This window comes from Enhydra lutris, unplaced genomic scaffold (genome assembly GCF_002288905.1).
Source record: "Enhydra lutris kenyoni isolate GAN:26980312 unplaced genomic scaffold, ASM228890v2 scaffoldscaffold9, whole genome shotgun sequence".
Classification (NCBI taxonomy): Eukaryota; Metazoa; Chordata; class Mammalia; order Carnivora; family Mustelidae; genus Enhydra; species Enhydra lutris.
In genome coordinates, this window is record NW_019154093.1 from 27,983,302 (window position 1) to 28,009,581 (window position 26,280).

At 43.4% G+C, this 26,280-nt stretch overlaps 1 protein-coding gene across 2 annotated transcripts in view; it reads left to right on the forward strand.

Annotated features, from left to right (window-relative positions):
- The window catches only part of LOC111143154 (FGGY carbohydrate kinase domain containing), a 401,671-nt gene that overhangs the window by 18,709 nt on the left and 356,682 nt on the right, over positions 1–26,280 (forward strand). For both annotated transcript variants that reach the window (XM_022496662.1, XM_022496661.1), the window contains exons 2-4: positions 4,041–4,255; positions 16,847–16,958; positions 23,527–23,678. In XM_022496662.1, the coding sequence (XP_022352370.1) occupies positions 4,055–4,255; positions 16,847–16,958; positions 23,527–23,678 (465 nt within the window). In that variant the 5' untranslated portion in view covers positions 4,041–4,054. The remainder of the gene's footprint in view (positions 1–4,040; positions 4,256–16,846; positions 16,959–23,526; positions 23,679–26,280) is intronic.

Below are 26,280 nucleotides of genomic sequence, written 5' to 3' on the forward strand. Positions count from 1 at the left end.
AAGGGAAGACAAGGGATCTGAGTTGCAGAAAATTCTCTGGCAGGGTTTTTAAAACTCTCAGGGTCAAGTTTCAGGGAAGCCGCCCAAGGGCTTGAACTTGCTTGCTTCCCTGCTTTCAGGGTCCAGGTGTGGAAACAATCTCAAAGAGATCACTTAAAGCTATAGTAATGGGAAACATGGTGAACCTGAAATATTTAATTAGGATCTATTTCTTAGAAAAACATGAACTTGGAGGTGTGCGTGAACAGTGCTGGGAGGTATGGTGCCCTGGTCCCTGTGGATTTGACTGCCTCTGACTGATGCCTTGGTAATGTGGTCTAGAAAAGGGGGGCGGATTGTCAGCGAGAGAGGCAGCTTGGCATCGGGGAAGGGTCAGGCTCTAGAGGTAGGCGGCTTGAGTTCAGAGGTAGGCAGTCTTAGAGGAGGGAGGGTCCTTGGCAAATATGCGTTTAATAAATGGAGGAGAATCAGGTGGTATAGCAGCCTGGGAATGGTTGGGGACTTTGGAACCAGAGGGAGTGGGATGGCTGTCAACTCTATTCCTTACTAGTTATATGACATACAGGAGCAAGCTGCTTTACCTGTCTGGGACTCAATTTTCCTTATCCGTAAAATGGGATGGTATTTTCCTGAATTGTCTTTAGGAGTTGAGGTCAGGATTAAAAGTGGTATGGCAATATAAGCAAGCTACGGAACAGAGCATTGGAGATACAGTAAACATAGTACCTTTTATTATTCCCTGAGGATAGGTTTTAAAGGTATCCACAGAGTCACAAAGACTCATCAAGTTCCTGCTGTGTGCCAGGCACCACATTGGCACAGGGGCCAGCTGTGATCCCAGCGACAATGGAGTTAATTGTTTACCAGTAAAGCTCCACCCTTCATAAAAGGCAGGGGCTTTCCTAAAAGGTGGGCTGTTTCCTGTTTAGTGAAGACATGGGTCCAAAACTCAGAACTGGGATAAGCCCTGGGTGAGCTGCAGAGTAGAAATCTGCCTTTAGATTTTGCTGGAAATCATTTGATGTCTGGGTGGTGGGTAATAAGATGTTGTGCTCCCAACTGAGGAAGATAGAGATAGAAGCAAGGAGCTCAGACTTGAGGAGCTGGGCCCGTCTCTTGGGGGATCTGTCTTGTCACTGGGGCTAGCAGGAGTGGGGAGCAGCCTGGGTGATGGCTGGGCAGTCTGTATGCATTTTTCATTTCCTATTTATTTCCTTGTTTCTCTTAGAATAGTCTTGGAGGGCTCCAGCCAAGGGCAGAGGGTTGTTGGTACACTAGGATCAGTGTTAGGAACGGCATCCCTGGGCCTTCACACCGGAGACAGTAAGATGTGAAAAGAGGGAATTCCAAGTGAAGAAGATGTGAGTGTGGCAGCTGGCTTGGTCAGTCTTCCTCCTATTTGCAGGTAAAGAATGTTGAGGAAGCTCTGAGCCAGTGTACCATTCTGTTTTGTCCCTCAAGGGATCCTTAGCTCTTAGCAGGGGTGCCTGGTCCCTGGCATCCTCTGCATTTCTTTGAAGATCCATCGTGGAGTTGCAAGATGCATTATTATTTCATATACCACTAAGAAAGACAGTGTTACCAATTAATTGTAGGATGCTGTTGATTGTGGGAGTCACTGATTTCAGAGAAGCAAAATGTGAAAAAAAAAATGAGTATCCTAGAATTAATAAAATGTGGTTGTAGGCATCCAGTAAATATTTGTTAATTGAATGAATGAAGCATACAGAGATTAGAATCAAAGGCAAACACTAGTGCCCATAAGTACACAATTAAGAATTCAAATGATTAAAGCAGGAACCTTTTCATCCTTGTTTTCTATTTCTATTGATTTCACCAAGCTAGTTGTTCATTCAGTACACATTTATTGAGAATTGATTCTATCCCAGACACTGCTAGGAGCTAGGGATACAGAAATCACTAAATTCCTTTGTTTTTCAGGTTCAGGCCAGTAAGGGAGTCAGACTTGGAACCAAAAATAAATCACATTTCAGAATGGTTAGGATTTAAAAGAAAGTAGGGATGCGGTACTCTCCTGGCACCAAGGGTTGGAGAAAGACAAGGAAGTCGTTCCTGAAGGGGAGATGGTTGAGTTGGAACTGAAAATGTAAGTCTGTGATCACCAGGCACACAATAGAGGAAGGGGTTAGGAAGGGAAGGGCAAGTCCAAAGCAGTGGGTCAGACGCACCTGGGAACCTGCGAGGAAGCCTAGGAGGTTTGGAGGAGCTCCAGGACATCTGACGTTTCCTGTGAGAATGGGCAGGATTGTGTTCAAGGACCGCCCGCAGAGGGAAGCTCCTGGTGGGCCTGGGATGCCATGCTCTGGTGCTCTGGGCATCAGGCTGTGCTGCAGCCATCCTGAGTTCTGAGCAAGGACCCAGCAGAGGGACCAGAGGGATCGGTCTGGGGAGGTGGGGAGGAAGGGAGGCGGGGAGGGCAGGGCCAGGCCCAGCCTTGTTTCACAGGGAGCAGCTCAACTTTCTCTGAGTCATGGCTTGAAGAAAATGAAGGAATGCATAGTTTGACAACAGGGGCCGTGGGTCCTATGTAGCTCCTGAAACCTTGTAAGGGAGGGAGGCAGGATGATGGGAAAGCGCAGAGGCTGGAGCTCAGGAGCTGTTCCCAAAGCCCAGCTGAAGGTAGCACACAGGCTCACCACAGCCTCCCCGTTTCCCTCTCCACCTGCCAGGGAGCCTGCAAGCCGGAGGGGGCAAACACCTTTGGGGAATCATTGTGATTAAGTCAGAAGCAATCACTTTTAATGAAGCTGATTCTGACCGGGATAAATATCCAGGAAGCAGTAACTGAACATCTGCGGGCTGGCCTCGTTTTAGAACCCCCAAGTGTGACTTTGCCAGGGAAACATTACCTTTTTGAAATGGAAGGGCTCAGACCTCTTTCTGGGTGGAAATGAGACTCCCGGTGCTCCAGCTGCCCCGAGCTTACCTGGGGAGTTGTAGCCTGTTCACCTGAGTGCTTGTCTTGGGGGTTTGTTCTCACTCAGTGGAAGGCTGATCTGGGAAATGAAAGCCCCTGTGAGATTTCTGTGTCACGTGGGCTAATCTGACCAGAGGGACTTGGAGCGGCAATGAAGGCCAAGGAATCCTGAGTGTTTTCTGGTCCGATTTCCTTGTAACTCACAAGGGGTCTGTAAAGAAAACAGATTGTCTAACAAATTCCTGATCCTGTCTCCCACGAGGCTCCTTCCCCATTCCCAGTCACTTCATGACTGGGCTGCAGTATATTTGCCTCTTCTCCAAAACGACCCCGCAAGCTGTTAAAAGCGAACGGGAAAGGCCTGGAACTTGGCAGTTCGCGGAGGGGAGACCGCGGGTCCCGGCTGCTCGTCAGTGATGCGGCCACCTCTCTTCGCTTCTCGGAGACCTGTTTCCCCATCAGTACAGTGTGCTTCATGTACATTTACTCTTCTCACACGTGTGGACCTTGCTGTAAGAGAGTATCATGTGCTTCTTGGAGTTTCCCCCGATAACCTGTGAATTAGAGATTTTAAGTGTACTCTCCTTCCAGGGTCCCAGTGAGGGATAGAGGGGGTGCATGGACTTTTCACCATGTTGGGCATGTAACAGGTACTTAGTAGACCATTTTTGGAGTGAGCTATTGACAGGGTAGATGAGGTTCCTTTGTAGTCCTGTGGCCACTGTCCTCTTCCTGAGTCAAATTCAGTGAGAATAAATGCATGTCTGTTACCTCTGGATTGGCTGGATTCCACAGCCCCATGTTTTCCTGTATAGCACTTTTCACCCAGTGTCATGACTTCGCTTAATTATGCAACTCACAACTGCTGAACATCTGACTTCCTTCCAAGCATGGAAACTCCATGTCTGAGGCCTTGCCTGTCTTGTTTACCCACCACCTGCCTGTTGGCATACTGTGAGCACTCAGCACTTTTGTTGGGTGGAATAAGTAAATGGCCACCAGTGGTCAGCTGTGCCCCTTTCATTGCCACTTGAAGGTATTTTGTGCCTGATTGTGCAGACCCACTGGGTCTTCATGTGGTTTTTGTCCTCGGTCACTGCAGGTGGAGGGACCATAATGCTTGGCAGAGATCAGGAACCAGGGAGCTACTACGTGGGTGTGGACGTTGGAACAGGAAGTGTGCGTGCGGCTCTGGTAGACCAGAGGGGCATCCTTTTGGCTTTTGCAGACCAGCCGATCAACCAGTGGGAGCCTCAGTTCAACCACCATGAGCAGTCCTCCGAGGACATCTGGGCCGCATGCTGTGTGGTCACAAAGGTATGGCCACAGCTGTGCTGTTCTATCCTTGCTTATGCTCCCCTGCTCCTACCTGCTGAGCATGTCTGTTGTGCACACCTGATACCAGGAACAGTGTTGGGATGTTTTAGATGCAGGCCTTGACTTTTTGGCACTCACAGTCCAGTGGCAGAGACCAGCAGACGGTTAAACTATGACTCAGTACGTGCAGGGGCCTCAGTGGCTATGGCTGGAGCTGAGGAAAGTGTAATCCAGAGAAGCTAAGGGAGACAGGACCCAGGGTGTGGAATATGCAGAGGTTCTGTTCACATGTAACCAAATGTGGAAGAGGTCACTGATAATCATAGCTAACACCCATGCCTTCATGCATATCCAGTGCTATGTAAACTCTGTTAGCATGCATGGTGTATGTGAATCCTCGCAACAACCATAAGAAGGTAGCCCTATTACAACCCCTTTTGTATCGAGGAGGAAGCAGGTGCAGAAAGGTTAGGTGAGTTACCCAAGTTCATGCAGTTAGAAGGTAGGCGGGAGTGACTCCAACGCTGCACTGTGAGTTGCTGGACTGTTGTACCTTCCAGGTGGACAGGTGGGAGGAGCCTCATTTCATTCAGAGGCAACAGCATGTGCAAAGGCCCGAGTGGCAGGTACACGTGGTGTGTTTTGAGAAAGCAAGGACATCGAGTGGTGCCAGACACACGCTGATGTGGAATGGCCTTGAATTGTAGTCTGCCCGCTGGCTTGGGAAAGGAAGTGACGCTCCCTTGTCACACTTGACTGGTTTTAGAACCTGGTGATCAGGAAGGACAGAGATACTTTTGTCTTTTGTTTCTTTCAGAGGGAAAAACAAAGTCCTGGTTTCTCTTTTCTCCCTGTTCCTAGTTTTGTTCCTTAAATATTCATGAAGAGCTTGGTAATTTGCAGATGGACAATTCACCATTCTGTCTGTATTGATCAGTCTGTTTAAACTTTAATGAGCTCTGGGCTGCTGTTAGTGCCCCCAGAGAAGAAGGCAGAGAGAGGAGGTGGGGGTGGGCAGAGCTGGAGCCTTCTATAGGAATAAAAGTGGGGGCACATGCCTTCTGCCTGTTTAATCTTCCACCTCCCTCCCTGCTCTCCACCCGCCTTGGTGAGAATCTTCTACTCTTTGCCCTTGGGTCTCCTTTGTTCTTCTAACGTATAGCCTTTCTTGCCATTAAGGAAATTGTCAAGAAGAAAATATAATCCCCTGATGAAAAGCTACTTTAAAAAAGGTCTGCTCTAAGTACAGCTTGGTTTAATGGTAGATTTTTAATCATCTCCTGGCGGTGGCCAGCTCGTCATCTGTGTGAACCCCATGAGCCCCAGGAGTGCCGTGGGCTTTTGTCCTAAGTGAGGCTATCTCATCGAGGCTCCCAGGGTAAAGCTGCTGGGTCTTAGGCTGTCCCCTCACATGGAGTATGGCTGCGTGGCCATGTGCCAGAAGGCATAGCATGGGCGTGACCCAGCTACTTGCAGCTCATTGCTGGTGTGAGACTTAGAGAAGGAAGCATTTTTATACCAAGGAGGTAGCTCACCGTAGGGGATAGATTCTCCAGTCCGACTGCCCGGATTGACAGCCCGTTGCCAACATTGATGAGCTCATCATCCTGGACAAATTACTTCAGGTTTCTTGCACGAGTTTCCTTATCTGTAAAATGGGAATGATAATTGTAGCTTATCTCCAAAGGGTGATGGTGAGGACTAAGTGAGTAAATGCACACCCAGTACCCTAACCCTAACAGTGCCTGGAAATGAGGAAGCATTGCCTCTTCCTGTGGCGATGAGGAAGGTTAACAGTCACCAAATGGGTAGCTTGCGGAGGAGAATGAACTTCGAAGATAAAACCCTGAAATGTCAGGGGCGCCTGGGTGGCTCAGTGGGTTAAAGCCTCTGCCTTTGGCTCAGGTCATGATCTCAGGGTTCTGGGATTGAGCCCCGCGTCGAGCTCTCTGCTCAGCAGGGAGCCTGCTTCCCTCTCTCTCTCTCTGCCTGTCTTTTTGCCTACTTGTGATCTCTGTCAAATAAATAAATAAAATCTTAAAAAAAAAAAAAAACAAACAAAAAACCCTGAAATGTCAGAGTCGATTAGGGAGGCGCCTTTTGGAATCCTTCGCTCCCTCCCTGCCTGGTTAGGGTTTTCTGTGTGGGAGGCTTTGACAAGTGCTGGCAGAGGTCAGAGGGCGACGCAGTATACATCCCGTTCTGTGTCTTCTTTTTCAAAGACGTAAAGAAGAGCTTGAGAGTGGCGGTAGTACTTTCCTTTCCCTGAGTGGTTCCCACCGCTGGAGATGGTTTTCCTCGTAGTCCAGTTAATCAGAACATCAGCAACAAAAATAAGAAGATGGTGGTGATGGTGACATTCTTGGGCACTCATGTTCCAGATACCATGCTGAATACTTGCTACCATCGCTTCCTTTTGTCCACGTGACAGCCTCTTGAAAGAGTTTGTATTATTCTGCCGGTTCTGGAACTGGAAGAAATGAGCTTTGAAGGGTTAAGTAACCGATCCGAGGTCACACGATTAATATGAGCAAGGGGTGGGCTGCTGCTGCCCCCCTCATGCTCTACCCTTTGCCCCTCTCTACAGCCCCATTTCACTCCCCATACCCCCTGCTTGGAAGTCATATTAAGCTCCCTGAAGTTTTCGGAATTCGCCGCTGTGTAGGGGACCCTGAGCTCACCCTCGTCATTGTACTAACCTTACTGCATTGCAGGTGCCTTTCCCTGACCGTCTGCTCCTGTGGAAACTGTGTGCCCCCTGAGCAGGGGTCAGGCCTTATCTATCTGTAGTTCCCTAGAGTTCCTTGTCTCTGGTATGCCCGCTTCATGTTTGTTGAGTACATGAATGGATGAGATGTCTGTTATTTTCCTTATCTGGAATGTTCTCTTACCTTCTTCACTCAGCTGCCCACCTCGTGTGCAGGTACTGGTAATCTTCAGCATTACTTACTCCTGGGAGCCTTCTTTGATGACCCCTGCCCTCTCTTGCCAACCTGAGAGGAAGGAGAGGGTGAGAAAGCCCTCTCTGCTGCCCCAGAGCCCACTGTTTTCACCCTGTCCTCACCATAGAGCATTTGATCTGGTCCTTATTGGATTGCACTGTAATCAGTGATTTGTTTGGTTTCCTCAAAACCATGAGCTGAATTCTTGAAGAGAATCACCACTTTGTTCCCAGCATCTAACACATTCCCTGGCACAGTGTTGCTGCTCAATCAGTGGTCACTGCATTAATGTTACTTGGAGCTAAAAACAAACAAGCAAAATGGTGGTATCCCTCATCTTGCTTAAGTATCATAGTAACTGTATGAGATAGACTGCCATTCTTTCTGTTTGACACATGAGAATATTGAGGCTCTGAAACTAACAGGTGTTAGAGACAGGACAAGACTCCCAGAAAGATGGCTCCAAATCCTATTTTCTGTTTGACTACTCCCACTGCCCCCAGAATTGGAGGGTCTTTATTGGGTTGATAGTCGCATATTTAAAAAGTGCAGTGGGAATGCATAAGTCTTAGAGATATATACTGTCCCTAATTTTAAGGACCTCTATCTCTTTTTGGACCCAGAATAATAATCATCCCAAGAAGATGAAAATGGGGGCACCTGGGTGGCTCAGTGGTTAAGCCTCTGCCTTCGGCTCAGGTCATGATCTCAGGGTCCTGGGATCGAGTCCCGCATCGGGTTCTCTGCTCTGCAGGGAGCCTGCTTCCTCCTCTCTCTCTCTCTGCTTGCCTCTCTGACCACTTGTGATCTCTCTGTCAAATAAATAAAATCTTTAAAAAAAAAAAAAAAAGAAGATGAAAATGTTCAAGTTGGTGTCTAGTCAGTACCAGCTTCCATTAGCAAAAAGAATGATAAGCAGGAGATGTCTTTCAGCCAAGAGGCATTTGTCAAGTATTCTCTAGTTCTCACTTTATTCTCTGAGCTACTATGTGCTGTGGTTTTTGCTAAATCCCGGAGTGTGTATAGAAGAGGTATATAACAAATTCTGTGCCCCTAAGGATGAAATAGTCCAGTTGCATGGAAAAACCCAGCACCTATGAGGCCAGTGAAGTACTGTTTTGTTCTAAGTTGTAACCCAGCACCTATGAGGCCAGTGAAGTATTGTTTTGTTCTAAGTTGTACTAGCTATGTGAGTAATGGTTGGAAGGAGGAGGAGCAGAGAGGGAGTAACCCATGTGGGACTGAGCAATAACGTTAACCCCTTACAGTCAAAGAACCTGTGTAGTTTACAACACAGGTTGTATACAAAGTTTACTACAAACTTTGTAGTTTACAAAGCATGTTCATAGCCATTTGATTGTCATGCAAAGTAGGTGGGGCAGGGTGGTAGTTCCCATTTTACAGCTGAAGAGAGAAATGAAGACCCAGAGAGTTAGATGCCTTTCCCTAAACCACTTAGGAAATCAGTGATAAGCCTCAGCTCAGGCCAGATCTTTTGCCTTCTTTCCATGTCCAGTGCCACATACCTTTGTCACTTGTCTGGATTTATACAAGAACCTAACTGATGTCACATATGCACTTCGACCTTGCAATCTCTTCTCCTTCTTGGAGCCGGAATGATTTTTTTTTTTTTTTTTTTTTTTAATGTAACCTGATCATGTCACTCTTTTGCTCACCATCCTTCCATAGCATCACACTGCTATTAGGATACAAGTCAGAATCCTTAACTTGGTTTTCACGCCCTGCCTGGCTTGGATTCCCCCTACTTTCCTGGCTCATCTCAGGATGCTTCTCTCCACTGCCTGTGTTGCCACCACACTGTCCTTCTGTCCTGTCCCCAAACGTGTAGGCAATGCTCACTCTAGCCTCAGGACCTTTGTCACATTGTTTCTCTTTCCTACAGACTCTTCCCACCTTCTGCCAACATATCTAACTCCTCCTCATCCATGGATTCACACCATCTAATACAGTAGTCACTAGGCACATGTGGCTATTTAAATATAAGTTAATTGAAACAAAAAACAGTTTAAAGTCTGGTTCCTTGGATGCACTGGCCACACATTTCATATTTTTTTTTTTTTAAAGATTTTACTTATTTATTTGACAGACAGAGATAACAAGTAGGCAGAGAGGCAGGCAGAGAGAGAGGAGGAAGCAGGCTCCCTGCTGAGCAGAGAGTCTGATTCGGGGCTCGATCCCAGCACCCTGGGATCATGACCTGAGCCGAAGGCAGAGGCTTTAACCCACTGAGCCACCCAGGTGCCCCTTCATTTCAGATGTTTGGGAGCCAGGCCCAGCAGGTGGCTACAGGTAAAGAACAGAACATGTCCATCACTGCAGGAAGTTCCACTGGAACGGCGCTGCACTGAATCTTAGCTCAGAAGTCCAGTTCTTCAAGGAAGAAGCCTTTTCTCGCCCAATATCACCTCCAAACTAAGTTCTATTTTACTTACTGAATGTTGTCACAGTATCTTATACTTTTCCTTTATAAAACGTCACATGATTTGTGAAGCATCCATTTTTTGATAAATAACAAAATAATAGTCATTTTATAATCAAATAATCTGATTTTTTTTTTGAGTTGATCTCTATCTTATCTCCTAGATTTGAGGTTTTGCGGGGTCAGAACTACAGTTTGCTCACCTAGGTCCTAACATCTAGTAGACTCAAGTATCAAAAGAATGAATGAGTAAAGAAATTGGGACCTCTCTACTCCCAGTCAATGGCGAAGGCTTGAGAAAGAGTATATGGCCTCTGGAAAACTCTAAGAGATGACATTCAAAGCTGGAGGAATGGCATGGACAGAAGTGCTGACAAGGGGTTGTGAAGGAGCCAGCCCAGATTGGGCAGATGGGTTCTAGTTGGAGGAGGAGGGGAGACTGCATTGCATAAGGGGGCAAACCTGGGACAGCCAGTTTTGAGGCCAGTAGGGTATCTTCCAGAATCATCCTGAGTTTCACATTGACCAGCAGCTGATTCAGGATGACTTACAAGGAACAGAAACTAAATTCAAGGATGCTAGTTAGGATGCATTTTTCTTCTAATGAAGTTCTGGAGGCTGAGATTCCTTTGAACTATCAGCTCTGGGAGGCTAGAACTACATCTGTCTTGTTCATCATATGTACTCCATGATGGCACATACAGGTGCTTAATAATTTCTTTTTTCTTTTTATAGATTTATTTATTTATTTGAGAGAGAGAGAGTGTGTACAGCAGGGGGAGGGGCAGAGGGAGAGGGAGAGAATCTTAAGCAGACTCTCTGCTTAGCATGGAGCCTGGTGTGGGGCTTGATCTCATGACCCTGACTTCATGACGTGAGCCAAAATCAAGAGTTGGACACAACCTACTGAGCCACCCGGGCAGTTCAGTAACTTTTCTTTAATGATGAATGGATGGATGAGAATGTTGGCAGAGGAATAAATAAAGATGGCAAGACTAACTTTGGAAGGAAGATCTAATAGGACTTGGTGAAAGTGGAGAGGAAGGAGATGAAAGTAGTTTCAGAATTTCCCTTCTTAGAAGAATGTTGGTGCCCCTGATGTAAATGGAAGTGTTGGGTGACCATTTCCCTGTTTGTCTTTAAGGGACAGCACCACACCTAAGCTAAGATGCTGTGTAGGCTATGGTCCAAGATTGTATTTATGCGTTGTATTAGTCACTAGAGTTAATTTTGCTAAGTAGAGTGTCTCTGGGGGCCGTGCAGATTACATACTCCCCATATAAGCTGTATTAGCCCATTTGCTGTTCCCACATCAGGGTCTTTGCACTGGCTGTTCTCCTGCCTGCAACAATTTCCCACCAGATTTCCATAAGGTCAGCTCCTCAGGTCCTTCATGTGTTAATTCCAATCTCACTTCTCAGCAACTACCTCCCTCTTTTCTGGCACTCCTCATCCCCTTATCATTTTCTAGTACATTCTGTGTTTTATTTATATTCCTAATAAAATGTAGTCTCCAAAGGAGCAAGGATTTTTTTTTTTTTAATATTCTCTTCTTTGTTTCCTAAATACCCAGAAGAGTGCTCAGCTTGACCCTAGAAAAGGTTTGATTATATTTGTTGACTGATTGAACGTGTGAGTAATTGAATTGTGCAGGCAACAGGGAGTGATGAGCCTGAGGGAACCAGGGATTTCATAACCCCACACACCCTCAAGGCTGACAAAGGCATTCAGATCAAGATCGAAAAGAATACAGTACCAGCCACAAAACTCAGTTGCAAGTTGGACTCTGTGAGGCACTAGGCTTTGACCCTAGGCTCCAAATAGAGTTAAAGAAAAAGCCAGGTATGCCTCTGACCCTCCAGTTCTCAGTTTGGAGGGTTTCAAAGGAATACTGTCTCCCCACCCAATATGGCAGAGCCCGTTGATTTAAAACACATGTAGGATTGAACTGGTTCCCACCGTTAGAACAAAGCAATGCACAATCCCTTCCCCAAATATTTGTTTGCTGCCCCATAGCTACGAGTTGACAGATGTTAGACATGGACCAGGTTACCAAATGAAGTTGCAGAAATCTTCTCTGGAAATTCTTTAGAAGAGCAATGTGCTTTCTCTCTAGCTGTGGAAAATCCCTCGATGCCAAGACATTGGGGTGGTTTTACTAGACTGCTTTCTTCTTCCATTAATAAGAGCATTAAAGGAATCCTCAGGTCAGCAGGTCAAGCGCCAGGTACCTTCTGGGTAGTGTGACCTTGACAGTCCTCTTTCTGGGATGGTTTCGGTGGGGGTGGGGTTGGGGAGTAGGTTGGTCCTACCCCTGGGTCAGCATGATCATAACACATTTTTAGATAAGGCTGGGGATGTGGCCATCTAACCAAATCAGATTTAAATGCATGTCACAGCTAGTCTTCTAGTTCTTTGTGATCAATTTCTATTATAGAGATGGAGAGGTTGGGCCTTTCTGAGTGAAAGGCTGTGAGTAGAATATAGAACTCTAGATCTTCAGAAGGGTTCATAAAATAGATTGAAGAGAGTATTTTCTTTGTACCTACTGGGAGGTTAGTTGCACCATAATCCTTGAGAAGGTTTGAGTTTATTCAGTCTTCTTGATCACTGTTCCCTTTGCCTGTAACCTGTACGTGTGCTTATGCAACACGGAGTGTGCTGTGCTTTTTGTATATGAAAGATTTCATGAAGGTATACGTGTAGATCAGTAGATGTCATAAAGGTATTTAGGGCATTTACCTCACGCTGTGGGGCAAAGATATTGCCAACAGTCACAGACAGCTCACTAGCAGATGCTCCTCCCGGAATCCTAAATTACAAGTCTGGGATTCTAAAACAAGGAAAAAGAAGAATTGTGTAGTTTAAATGGATGTGGACACTTTTGAGCTGACTTTTGTGGCATTAAGAGGTTATTACCATTTTTTGTTTTTCAGAGAGAGAGAGCGGGTGTGCGGTTTTGCATGCCCAAGCAGGGGTGAGGGTCAGAGGGGGAGAGAGAAGCTTAAGCAGGCTCTGCTTTCAGCATGGAGCCCCATGTGGGGCTCCATCTCACTATCGTGAAACAAAAATAAAAAAATAGAAATAATCTATTGTTTTACAACTTTAAAAATTATATGACAGCATAAAAAGTCTCCAGTTTCCTCCAACTGCAGTTTCTGCTCTCAGAGGCAATCACTGCTGTTAATGATTTGTTGTATACAAATTTGTCCGTAGCTTAGGATTTTTCAACTTTATGATGGTACGAAAGTGATAGGCATTCCATGGAAACCGTACTTGGAATTTGGGGTTTTGATTTTTTTTCCTGGGCTAGTGATATGCGATATGATGCTCTCTCCCAATGCTGGGCAGTGGTAAGGAGCCGCAAGTCCCAGTGAGCCCTGTAATCATGAGGGTGAAGAACCAACATACTTACACCATTCTGTACCCATGTAAATGTTCAGTTTTTCACTTCTAATGCAGTATTCAACACACTACATGAGATATTCAACACTTTAGTGTAAAATAGGCTCTGTGATAGATGATTGTGCCCAACTGAAGCTAATGGAGGTGTTCTGAGCACATTTAAGGTAGGCTAGGCAAAGCTATGATGTTTGACTTAACGCTATTTTCAACTTATGATGGGTTTATCCAATGTAACCACATCCGAAGTGGAGGAAGAGCTGTATATTTTTTTTAACTTTACTAACATGTCATGGATGTCCTTCCGTTTCATCTTTAGCTGAACCTCTTAAAAATACATAACAGTTGGAGGTATAATTTACATACCATAAAATCCATCCATTTAAGTATATAATTCAGTGATATTATTGAGTTTACACATTCATACAGTTATTACCATAATCACATTTTATGCTTCTGCTACTTTAAAAAAATTCCTTTGTGGCTGTTTATGGTCATTCCCCAGCCCCAGTCATAGATAACTTTATCTGCTTTTTGTCTTTATAGTTAATCTTTTTCAGAAATTTCATATAAAGGGAATCCTATAACATGCATTCTTTTGTGTCTGACTTCTTTCATTTAGCATAATGTTTTTAAGGTTCATTCATGTTGTTGCACTTAACAGTGCTTTTTTTTGCTTTTTCTTGCTGAGTCCTTTTTCTTGCTGAGTACTATTCCATTGTATGGGTGTACCACACTGATTAGCCCTTTGATTAAACTATGATGGGCATTTGATTTGTATTCAGTTTGGGGATATTATAAATAATGCTGCTATGTCTATTACATACAAGTGTTTATGTTGGCATATGTTTTTATTTTTCTTGGGTAAATGCTTAAGTAAAATTGCTGGGTTGTATGATAAGTTATATTTAAATATTGCCAAACTGTTTTCCCAAAGTGGCTGAATTTTCCATTCCCGTCAGCAGTGTATGAGGCTTCCCCTTTCTCCTGAATTTTCTAACACTTAGTACTGTCAGTATTTTCCAATTGTGATTTAGTTTGCAATTTCTTAATAACTAATGATGTTGAGTATATTTCCATGTACTTATTGAACATTTGTATGCTTTCTTGGGTGATGTGTATATTTAAATCTTCTGTCCATTTTGTAATTGGGTTATTTTTCTCTTATTATTTCAGTTCTAATATTTCTTTATGTATTCTATATGTAGGTCTATTATCAGATGTATGAATTGCAAATATTTTCTCCAATCTGTAGCTTATCCATTTTCTTATGGTTGCATTTGAAGACCAAAATTTAAAAATTTTGATAAAAAGTCAAATATATCCATTTTTTTCTTTTATGACTCTTGTTTTTAAAGAAATCTTTATCTAGCTTATGTCAGAAAATTTTCACCTCCAAGTCTTTTAGTTTTATTTTTTACATTTGGAGATATGATACATTTTGAATTAATTTTTCTGTGCATGTGAGATAAAAGTCTAGAAGTATAAGTTGGTTTTTTTTCTTGCATGTGGACATTTAGTTTTTCCAGCACTATTATTGAACAGACTGTCCTTTTGCCATTGAATTGTCTTGGTACCTATATAAAAAAATTCATCAACCATAAATGTTTGGGCTTATTTCTCATATTTCTGTTCTGTTCCATTTAATCTGTAAATTTATTCTATGCCAATGCCACACTGATTTAATAGTAATAGTTTTATATAAAGTTGAAATCAGGTAGCTTAAGTTCTCCAACTTTGTTCTTTCTTTTTAAAAATGCTTAGGCTCATCTTCATTCTTTACATTTCTGCATAAATGTTAAGAGCAGCTTGTCAATTTGTAACAATATCAAAAAAAACCCCCAAATATCCAAAAACCTGCTGTAATTTTTGTAGGGATTATGTAGAACCTGTAGATTAATTTGAGGACATTGCCATTTTCACAGTTGAATTTTCCATTTCATGAATATAGCATATTTTTCTAATTTGTAGCTTCTTTTGTAGCAATGTTTTATACTTATCAGAGCACTGGTTTTGAACTTCTTTTGATAAATTCATCGCTCAGGGTTTTTTTTTTAAATGCTATTCTGAATAGAATTATTTCCTTAATTGAGTTTTGACATGTTAGTTGCTTGTATACAGAAATACAATTAATTTTAATATGCAGATCTTGTATTCTGTGATCCTACTAAACTTACTGGTTACTTCTAGTAGCTTTTTTTTTTTTTTTTTTTTTTTTTGGTAGATACCTTAGGATTTTCTGCATATGAGATCATATTTTCTGCAAAAAAAGATGTTTGAACTTCTTTCTGTCCAATCTGTGTGCTTTAAATTTCTTTTCTGGCTTTATTGCATTGGCTGGAAGCATTAACTACAGGTTGAATAGAAGTGAAAGAGACATTTTTGTTTATAATATAGGAGGGAATCATTCATTTTATCATGAAGTTTCATGTTAGCTGTAGGTTTTTGTAGTTGGTCTTTATCAGATTGTAGAAGTTCTCTTGTCTCTGAGTTTATTGATTTGTTTTGTTTTTCTCTTTCTGCATCTGTTGAGATGACCATTTGGTATTTGTGCTTTATTCTATTAGTATGTATAATACAGTGATTGATTTATGGATGTAAAATCAACCTTGCATTCCTGGGATAACCCCACATGGTCATATTATGTAATATATGTTTTGTAGTTGATATTTTATTAAGGATTTTTACACCTATTTTCATGGCAGATATTGGCCTGTAGTGTTCTTTTCTTTTGATGTCTTTGTTTGGCTTTGGTATGCGAGTAATGCTTGCCATGTAGAATTTGTTGTAAAATGTTCCCTCCTTCATTGTATCCTAAACAAGTTTGTGAAGGAATGGAATTATTTCTTTCTTGAGTGCTTAACAGAATTCCCCAGTGGAGCCATCTGGTCCTAGAGTTTTTTTGTTTTGTTTTATTTTGTATTTGTGGGAATGTTTTAAATACAATTTTGCTTTTTCAAGAATGAATCCTTAAAAATTAAATGCTTTGATTTTTTAAGAATAAATAAATAAATGTGGTTTTATTCATGTTCCCTAGCCCCTAGATGTTTCCTAGATGTTTGTTTTTGATGATTTTGTCCAGCTTGATACTTTTATTTTGCTAAAAGAATTTGCCACCCCTTCAGAGTACCACACTCAGAAGTTACTTCTCTACCTCTTTTTAATGGCTATACAATATTCCATTTTGCAGATGTACCATACTCTAATAAAAAGTTTTTCCAAATTTTAAATATGTTCTTAAGTAGTGCTATAGTTAAATTTAATCTCCATACTAACTTATGCTAATAAGTCACTAAGTCACTAAGGTATGTTCCTAGAAGTGAGTTGGTTGGGCAAAAGTTACGCATGTTTTTATTTTTAATAAATACTCTGAAGTTATTCTCCAAAATCTGTGCCAAGTTATTACACTGTTATAATAATGTAAGAGAAGGTCCCCTTCTGTCTGCCACAACTGCATACTGTTAATTTTGTACATATTAGCCCATTTGAAAGGCAGAGATTGGTGTGTTGTATTTGCATTAATTTACTTAACTGGAGTTGGGAATCTTTTTATATGCTCTTTGACTATTTTTTTTTATTTTATGAAGTGACTTGCCATGTCCTTTGCTTGATTTCCAATTAAATTGGTTGTCTTTGTCTTATTAATTTATAGGATCTTCTGTTATTTTATATTCAACTTTTATTTATTTTCTGTTGTAAATATTTATTCAACTTAGCCATTCACCTTTTTTTCTAGTCGTAACTGGTTTAAGTCTTTTAAAAGTCTGTCTTGTAATTTATGTTTTTGTTTGTTTGTTTTTAAAACAGCAAGTTGTACAAGGGATTGATGTAAACCAAATCCGAGGACTTGGGTTTGATGCCACGTGTTCTCTGGTGGTTTTGGATAAGCAGTTTCGTCCTTTACCAGTAAACCATGAAGGTAGGACCATTCCACTCTCTTTCCCTGGTGGTGGGAAATTGGCTGGGCCCCAGGTGGAGCACAAGGTCAGGTGTCTCTTATTGCCAAGGATGAAATACAGTGATGGAGCACGGAGGCCAGAATCATGTCCTGGAGGTTACATGCTTGGAGAACAGTTGGTGCGAATGGTGACATGGGGGCTGGATTAGGGAGAGACTTGGCTCTCTAATGTGCAGAAGCCATAGTGGAGAATGAAGGAAGGACATGGGATCATTAGCTCAGAGTGAGCAGCCTTGAAATGGGCAAGTGGTCTGGGTGTTTCCTGGGAAGGTAGTGTCAGTGCCTATAGTTGCTTTGTGTATGATGGTCCTGTAGCATCTTTATTTGAACAGGTGAGCCAAGTCCATTTAAAGGAAATAGAATAAGACAGACAGGACCATGCATCACACAGAAGCTGGAAACAGATTGGCCTCTCTCTTTCAGTAGCCAAACCAAAGGACATTCCCATTTAATGATATTGTCCTAATAGAGACTTGTGAGTACAGTAATGAGCTGTTTCAAATGTATATGCCACTTGGGTTTGCCATCAGAAATTTCTCATGGGTCAAGATCTTTCCCTCTTGGGAAATTTTAGCAAATAGCACTGGCATTGAGGTTGCAAACCCAAAAGCCCATAGTAGTCGGGTAGGTAACAAAAATGAGTAAAGTAGACCAGGTTTGGAAAAACAAACAAACAAAAACAATAGCACATGTGTGGAGATAAATTTCAATCAGTTTTTAACCTTTTCATGAGCAGAAGACATCTGGGAGTGGTGGAGACCATGGCACACTGGAAATTGCATGTTCCATCTGAGTGTGGCTCTAGGCATCCCCAGCGAGTTGTTGCCGAGATAGCCATTGCAAATGTGTTTTAGGCCAAGCCTGTGTTGAGAGTCCAGCTGTGGATACCATGGTACGCTGGGACACCTTGGAACTGGAGTCAGGAAGGTCCCAGATCTCAGCTCTATTTTTTTTTTTTTTTAAGATTTTATTTATTTATTTGACAGAGAGAAAGATCACAAGTAGGCAGAGAGGCAGGTAGAGAGAGAAGGGGAAGCAGGCTCTCTAGAGCCTGATGCGGGGCTCGATCCCAGGACCCTGGGGTCACGACCTGAGCCAAAGGCAGAGGCTTAACCCACTGAGCCACCCAGTCGCCCCTCAGCTCTATTGATGCTGAGCTATGACACCTTGAGCGAGTCACTTTCCCTCTGCATTTTCTGAAAGAATTGGAATAACGAACCATAGCTTTGCTCTGAGGATTGAGAACCTGACACTTGAATGCTCAGAAACATTTCTTCCATCCGATCCTGAATTCCTAAAAAAAAAAAAAATGTGTCCCACTCACTTATGGACCTAATTCATAGAATAGTGATTTATGTAAATTACATGTGCTGGTAAAAGTACACAAGTGGATGAATGGTTAGAACACAGTGGTCATGATGCCCATCTTTCTACACACACACACTTTTCCCCCTTTTGGCCACATTTATTAGTACCTCCTGTGTGCCATACCCTGTCTCATTAAGTGTTGGGGCGTCAAAGACAGACATGAATGTTTCCTGTTCTTATTGGCTGATCGCTGGCTCCCTTGGCATTGTTCTGGCCCAGGAGGGCAGGACAGCTCCAGTCTGGGCCACTTCAGAAAGCACAGTCCAAAGAAATGGGCCTGGACTAGTAGACCTCAGCTCACAGCAGCAACACACACTCTCCAGTTACGAGATTACAGCCAGCCACGGAGCTGGCCCCTTGGGAGGCTATCAGCGTTTCCTCGATTGACTTCCTTTCAGTAGTGACCAGGCAGTGGTCTCTTAGGGATGCTGCTGGATGAATTCTCATTTGGGGTGACACTTTCGACGTTACCAGCCCTACGTTCCAAGGATGCTAATCTCTGATCTGCTAAAATGCATGGTTTTTGTTTCTGGCTTTATATTAGAATCAACCCGAGATCTTTTAAAATCCCCAAATCATGAGCCTTACCCCCAAGATTTGTATTCACTTGGCTTGTGGAGAGAGCAGGGCATCATCAGCATTGTCAGAGTTTCTTCCATCGTTCTGGTATGTGGAGAATCACTGGCTGCTGCTAAATGGGTAGCTAAGATACCAGGAGCAAGAACACTTCAAGTGGAAGAGAAGTCTTCCTTGTTAAGCCTGCTTACATATGCACCCTCTCTGGGTGCCATCTTTTTCTCGTTGCAGGTGGAATTGCCTCCTGTTAACAGGCTTTCTATTAAGAGGGTAGTTAGGTTGCAACCCTAATTATAAGTGTTGAAATAATTTTATTCCACCAAAAAGGTTAAAGTGTACCCATTCATCAAATGCATCAAGCGTCAGATGCCCCTTACTAGCTTCTTGCCTTTCAACAGGTTCTATTAGAACCTGTTAGATTTTATCTGAAATGGATTATCTTAGGCTAGAAAATGAAATTTGAATTTTAAAGGTGACTCAAAGGCTGTTTCAAGGCTTCTTACACCCGTGTGGTAGTGAACATCTCTCGGTTAACTGGAGTAATTGTGAGGAGCAGGCAGTGGGGTCAGGAAATTAACCATCACCATTAAAAGAAAACCCCCAACACAGGCAAAAATATAAAGATGGTAACAAAAACAAAAAATAAAAAACAAAAACAAAAAAAGGAAAAAGAAAAGGGAAAAAACCCCAAGTAAGTTAAGTACAGTTGTTTAAGAATAGTAATCATTACTGCATCATAAAATATTCTCCTTTTAGCCTTTTCTTGTTTGATCTTCCTTCCTTTGAAGATCATACAGCCCCCAGGTCGGACTGTGGTGTCAGGGCTGCCTGCTCCCTGCTCTGCAACCCCCTAACTCCCAGCACAGCTCTGTTTGGGTCATCCCAGCCGCAGGAGCTCTTGGGAGCCAGAAGCAGCGAGGGTGGTAATTCAGGGCCGGGAAGGGACTTGCCACTTAGGCTTCTCTGCAGTGGAAAACTAATACTGAGATGTTTTTGCTAATTCATAGTACTTTCCCACAAGCATGCTTGGCACACCTCCTGTGAGATAGGCAGAATGTTAACAGAGTGACTACATGGATGAAAAGTCTTGCCCATGGGTCCACGGATTGTATAACCCAAATTCCGCTCTAGCCCTTGCTTCTAATTCTTTGAAACCATGACACTTTCTGAGGCCGGTGCTTTGTTTCACATGCTTACTCTCTTGTGTTAGAGCCTGCTTCCTTACCCTCTCTTCACCACTGGCTAACCAGTGGCCCGTCATTTTCAGAACCAAATGGAAAGCTTCTGTGCCTTTTGGAAGCTCTCTGTGCAGCCTGGGGCTCAGCTGTGCACCGTCTCCACGGTGCTCCATGTCCCACTTCTGTTCTGACTGTCAACATGCCTGACAGACTGGCTTTGCCCATGCAGCCACAAGCTCCACGCAGGGAGGACTGTGGCATATTCTTGGCAGCATCCCAGCACCCAGCACTGTGCCTGGCACATAACAAGTGCTCAGTGAGTGCTTAAACGAGCTTTCAGTGGAGTTCTTTCTTTGTGATTTTCCTGTAAGAGCTGAAAAATGATTAACTTCCTGTTTTTGTCCACAGTGTGAATCATGAATCAATAATCTTCCTATATATGTAATAAGCTACTTGATTCTCACAACTGCATTGTGTGGTTCTGTGTTTGTCTTGGGAGCGTCTTCCTGTCGAGGCAGTAGGAGCTGCCAGTTGAAAGGCATTCCAGTTGAAAGTTCAGCAACAGGAGACAGAAGTCTTGAAGCAGCTGCAGTTGCATTTATGATATTTAAGAAGCAATATTGACATTGTCCCCCCATTTTTTAAAAGAGTTATTTATTTGAGAGAGAGAGAGAGCATGTGTGAGAGCATGCAGAAGGGAGAGGCAGAGGGAGAGGGAGAGAGAATCTTCAGCAGACTCTTTGCTGAATGTGGAGCTCGCAGTCGGACTTGATCCCATGACCCTGCCATCATGACCTGAGCTGAAACCAGGAGTCAGACGCCTAACCAACTGCGCCACCCAGGTGCCCTGACATTGTCCCCCTTAACACACACACGCATGTGTATGCGTGTGTGCACATGTGTGTGTGCCCACATACCCACAGTCTGATTCCATGATGTTTCTGGGATGAGACCTGGACATCATTTTGTTTTTAAAACTATCCTGGGTGCTTCTAATGTGCAAGGAGGGTTGAGAACCAAAACTTAAAGCAGTGATACTATATAGTGTAATCACTTAGCTATTTAAAAACAAATCTTAGGGGTACCTGGGTGGCTCAGTTGGTTAAGCGTCTGCCTTCGGCTCAGGTCACGATCCCAGCTTCCTGGGATCGAGTCCCACATCAGGCTCCTTGCTCAGCGGAGAGCTTGCTTCTCCCTCTTCCACGGCAACCCCCCCCCAACTTGTGCTCTCTCTCTCTCTCGCTCACTCTCAAATAAACAAAATCTTCAAAAAGATTTTTAACAAACAAAACAAAACAGATCTTAGATGTGTTTCTGGAAGGTTTCAGGTACTTCCTCTTATTTTCAAAGTATAACTGTTGTGAGGAGCTTCTGTAAGTCTGAATAGCCCATCCCCCCTGCCGGCAGGCAAAGCAGAGACTGAGTCCTTGTCTTATCATGGTGCTGATGACCTGACTTCCATATTTTCTTAGGTTGGCTTTTTTTTTCTTTCAATTTTAAAGATTCTTTTTTCAGAGACATGGCAAAGTGAGGAAAATAAAATACTCAGCCCCCTATGTACCCACTACTGAGGATAAACCGGTGAAAATTTGCCTTCTTTGCACAGACATTTTTTTTAAAGGAAGAATTACTTGAAGCTTCAGCTCCTGCCCTCCCCCTCTGCCCGGCTGGTGACCATGCGGCTGTAGTGGGTGTTCGCAAACACATCGTTTCTGTGCTTTCCCAACACATGTGTATACCCGCAACAACAAACAGTATATATGGTGTTTAAAAATATCCCAGTTGGTATCATTATTCATGTTGATCTGTGTAGCTTGAGTTTAAGTTTGTTGTACCAATTTATTTATCTGTTCTCTGCACAGATCTGTTCAAAGCATGCTGTATGCTTTTCCAAGCTGTGAGATAAGAGGCATATCTTAAATCTCAGAGTCCATTCATCATGGAAAACGACCTAGATCAGAGAGTTGTTTTGAGGATTAAATGAGATGATGCATATAAAACATTTGGCACAGGGCTTGGGGGACACACACACACACACACACACACACACAGCTTTATAAATATTTGTTATTAGCAAAGACATATAATTGCCGCGGCTGTTCTCCAATTGCAAAATAATGTGTGAAATGCCTGGTTCGATTACTGTTGGGGCCCTTTTATCTTTCCCCTTTATTATCTCCCAGTTTAGTCATTGCTGCTCTCTGCATTTTGCCATCTGAGGAAGCAGAGAACTGTAAAAAGAATATTGGCTTGCCCATTAGTATGTGAGGAATTAATCGAGGCCATGGAAGGGAGAACAGGACAGTTCGTTCCCATATGGGCTGCAGGATGGTAGAGGAAGGGTGTGAGGTGCCTGCCTATGCTGCTTTTCCACCTGGTTTTAAATTCTGTGTCTTCTTTCTTCATCTTCTTTAGAACCTACTATGTGATAGGTACTTGCTTTTATGTGCATTGCCTTGTTTGGTGAACGGAAAAATCTCGATTAACCGTTATATGCTATTAGGTGTTATCCCTGTCTTATAGGTAAGGACACTTAGGCTAAGAAAAACTTAAAGACACTTTCACTCTATCTCCACCTGTAACTGAAATAGTGCACATTCCCCATGAGGTCTGCCTGATCCCCAAACTGAAAAAAATTCCATTGCTTCCTACTCCACCAAACCGAGAGAGGGGATTAAAACACCTAAGTTAACTAATCTTAATCAAAGTGACTAGAAGTAGTGGAACTATAAGCAGATAAAAGCCATTGTATGGAGGTAGTTGGTGTGTTATATGGATATATTATTCTGTTAACGTGTCTGTCCAAGCAGATCTTAAAAAGCCAACGTATTGGGGGCTGCTGGGTGGCTCAGTGGGTTAAGCCTCTGCCTTTGGCTTGGGTCATGATCCCAGGGTCCTGGAATTGAGCCCCGCATCGGGCTCTCTGCTTAGTGGGGAGCCTGCTTCCTCCTGTCTCTTTCTGCTTGCCTCTCTGCCTACTTGTGATCTCTGTCAAATAAATAAATAAAATCTTAAAAAAAAAAAAAAAGCCAACATATTGTTTTAGGCATACTTCATAGGATCTTTTCCTGAATATAGACCCAGAAAAGTTTTCTGGAACAGAATGGCTAGGAAAGGAGGGGAAGAAGTTGGGAGAGAATGAATGAGAATCTAATTAATTGGTAGATCTCATGGGTTTTAGTGTTGATATTTAACCCCGGGTGACACTTAAAGGACAGACACATGGCTGGAAGGGAAATCCAGGGTCTGGGTGGAGCGTACTGGCTCGTGTTGGTGGTGGTCCTCTCCCTTGCTGTGGTTGACGTGTGGAATTACGGTAGCTGTGCGGATTGGTGCCCTTGGGATTCAGGAAGTGAATTAGAAGGCTAAGATTGTGCGTGTATCCCCCCTCCTCTCATTTCTGCTAGGGGATGCCCGCCGAAACATCATCATGTGGCTGGACCACCGGGCGGTCAGTCAGGTCCGCAGGATCAACGAGACCAAGCACAGCGTCCTGCAGTGTGTTGGCGGCGTCATGTCCGTGGAGATGCAGGCCCCGAAGCTTCTGTGGCTCAAAGAGGTGAGCGCCGAGGGTGGAGCGAGCGTGCTCATTGCAGCTGCGAACCCCTCTGTACCAGGTGCCGTGCTAAAGTCCGTTACGCTTGATTTTTCCCAGCACCTCTCTGAGGAAGGTTGATCCCAATTTATTGATTAGGTTGCAGTTAAATCATTCCTGTTTTTAGATGCTAACCGTAGGCAGGCACAGTGATAAGTGTTTGACACAGATTATCTCTTTGAATCCTAGCAGCCACCTTACGAAAGTAAGGGTTGTTTGTTCTCTTCTTTTGAGGGGGTGTGGGTTGTCTGTAGACAAGAAAACTAAAGCTCATAGAGATGAACCAACTCACCCAAAATGACATGGTAAGTACGTGGCAGAGCCAGGGTTGGAATCTGAGACTGGCCGACTCCAAAATCCATTCTCTTAATATCTAGGACTCTCCTGGAATTAGGAGAGGCTGATGACCAGTCCAGAGAGAAGGTTCCGTAGCTGGGTTTTAAGTTCACATCTTCTGACCAGAACCTTCTTTCTCTGTCTACTTGTATCCTCCGAGGATTAATCTGATCTTGGTGGCATGTTGGGGTTTTTCATGTCACCTGAACTTGAGTTTCCATGTCCTTGAGAGATAGGTGTTCGGTTCTGTTACGAAGCGGGAATACGGCGATGTCAGCTCCATGGTGCCTGGTAGGGATGGATGTGCGAGAAAGTTCAGGTCCTCTGGGAACCTCAGGGACTTGAAAATCCCTAGGTGGTCTGGTGAGGAGAGGATCCATCTAATGAGTAAGATCTGGCATGGTTCATTTACTGGCTCTGGGGTTTCAGGTGGGCTGAGTCTTCGATTACTCAAAATGTATTTGGGGGTGGGGGAGCGTAAGGGTGTTGAGAACGTGTCCCTGGATTGCCACTGGGAGCAGAAGAGATGGAAGCAGTGAGGGCATCAGTAATCAAGGGAGGTATGGGTTCTTATTTAGCATATTGAGTTGTTGTGTAAGCTTTAATTTGCCAAAAAGCTTCTATATTTATTAAGAGTTTGAAAACAGAGCATTTTAGGAGTCAGGGGTTTCTGACTCTACTGGCACCACCTTGTGTGACTTTGAGCAAAGCAGTTCTCATCCCAGGCCTAATTTTTTCCATCTCTGAAGTGAGAGAGCTGGTCTGGACCAGTTTGAAAACCTGATATCAATATATCCTGAAATACCAATCAGAATACAGAACTACTCCACACTGGCCCCACCCTCTGCTTTGCATTCTGTAGGCGTTAATTGATTTAGCCTTAGCAAGCTGAGCTTAGCCTTAGCAAGCTCTGACAGACAGCATGGGAAACTGAGGCTGCCAGAGAGAACAGTATGATTTTCCTAAACAGAGGATAGAGCCAGAATTTAAACCCATGTCTGCTGGCCTCCAAACCCCAGCTCACCCCCATCACATCATGCTGCACTGAAATCCCTCTTTAAAAGCCTAAGTCACTTAGGGTAGGACCAGGAACAGGGGCAGTGGTGTTTTTAAACCAGTTTAAACATGGTGCAAGGAAATAGATGGATGGACACATCACCCACTTCTTGGCCTCAAGTAAGAAAGAGCTGTACTGAATTAAGGGATGAGGGTCAGGCAGGTGGCCACTGGTACATCATCAGGGCCTTACTGGGCACCTGCTTCATGGCCTGCTTTGGGCTGTATATCCCAAGAGGTCTGATGACACATCTGGTGCGAGCCTCTCTGGAGGCTCAGTACTGTGCACTTGAGATCAAACTGCCCTAATGAAAGCACACAGAAAACAATTAGGTTCTAGAGTGCATGGTGGTCAGTGACTGTGGCCTCCTGAGACTGACCTTCCGTCCATCTAGCTAATCAGTTCCATTTCAGAGCTTTCTGAGAAAGGCCTGAAACATTATCTCATCGTGTATTTAACTACCTGATGGTTGAGCCTCTAATCTGTTTTTAAATTTCTTGAATTTATTTTTATTTATTTATTTATTTATTGTTGGTAAGCTGGTACAGGAATCCATGCTGAGAATTTCTTTGATTTATCGTGATTGCAAATTCAAAATAAAAGATATTGCTAATATCAGTTTTAGCATTTTCTCCTTAAAACCCAGATGGCTTATGACCCTTTTCTGACTTTAAGGTGTAAATGAATCACCTGGGGAATCTTGTTAAATTGTAGATTTCTGATTTAGTAGTCCTGGGGTAGGGACTGAGAATTGGCATTTCTGACAAGGTCTGAGGTGATGCTGATGTGGCTGGCCCACAGACTTATAGAACCACTTCTAGTTCTAGAAGCTCTGCCCTTTATATCTTTTTTTTTTTAATTTTTATTTATTTTTTAAATTTCTTTTCAGTGTTCCAGAATTCATTGTTTATGTACCACACCCAGTGTTCCATGCAATATGTGCCCTCCATAATACCCACCACCAGGCTTACCCAACCTCCCACCCTCTGCCCCTCCAAAACCCTCAGATTGTTTTTCAGAGTCCAGAGTCTCTCATGGTTCGTTTCCCCCTCCAATTTCCCCCAACTCCCTTCTCCTCTCCATCTCCCCATGTCCTCTGTATTATTTCTTGTGCTCCACAAATAAGTGAAACCATATGATAATTGACTCTCTCTGCTTGACTTATTTCACCCA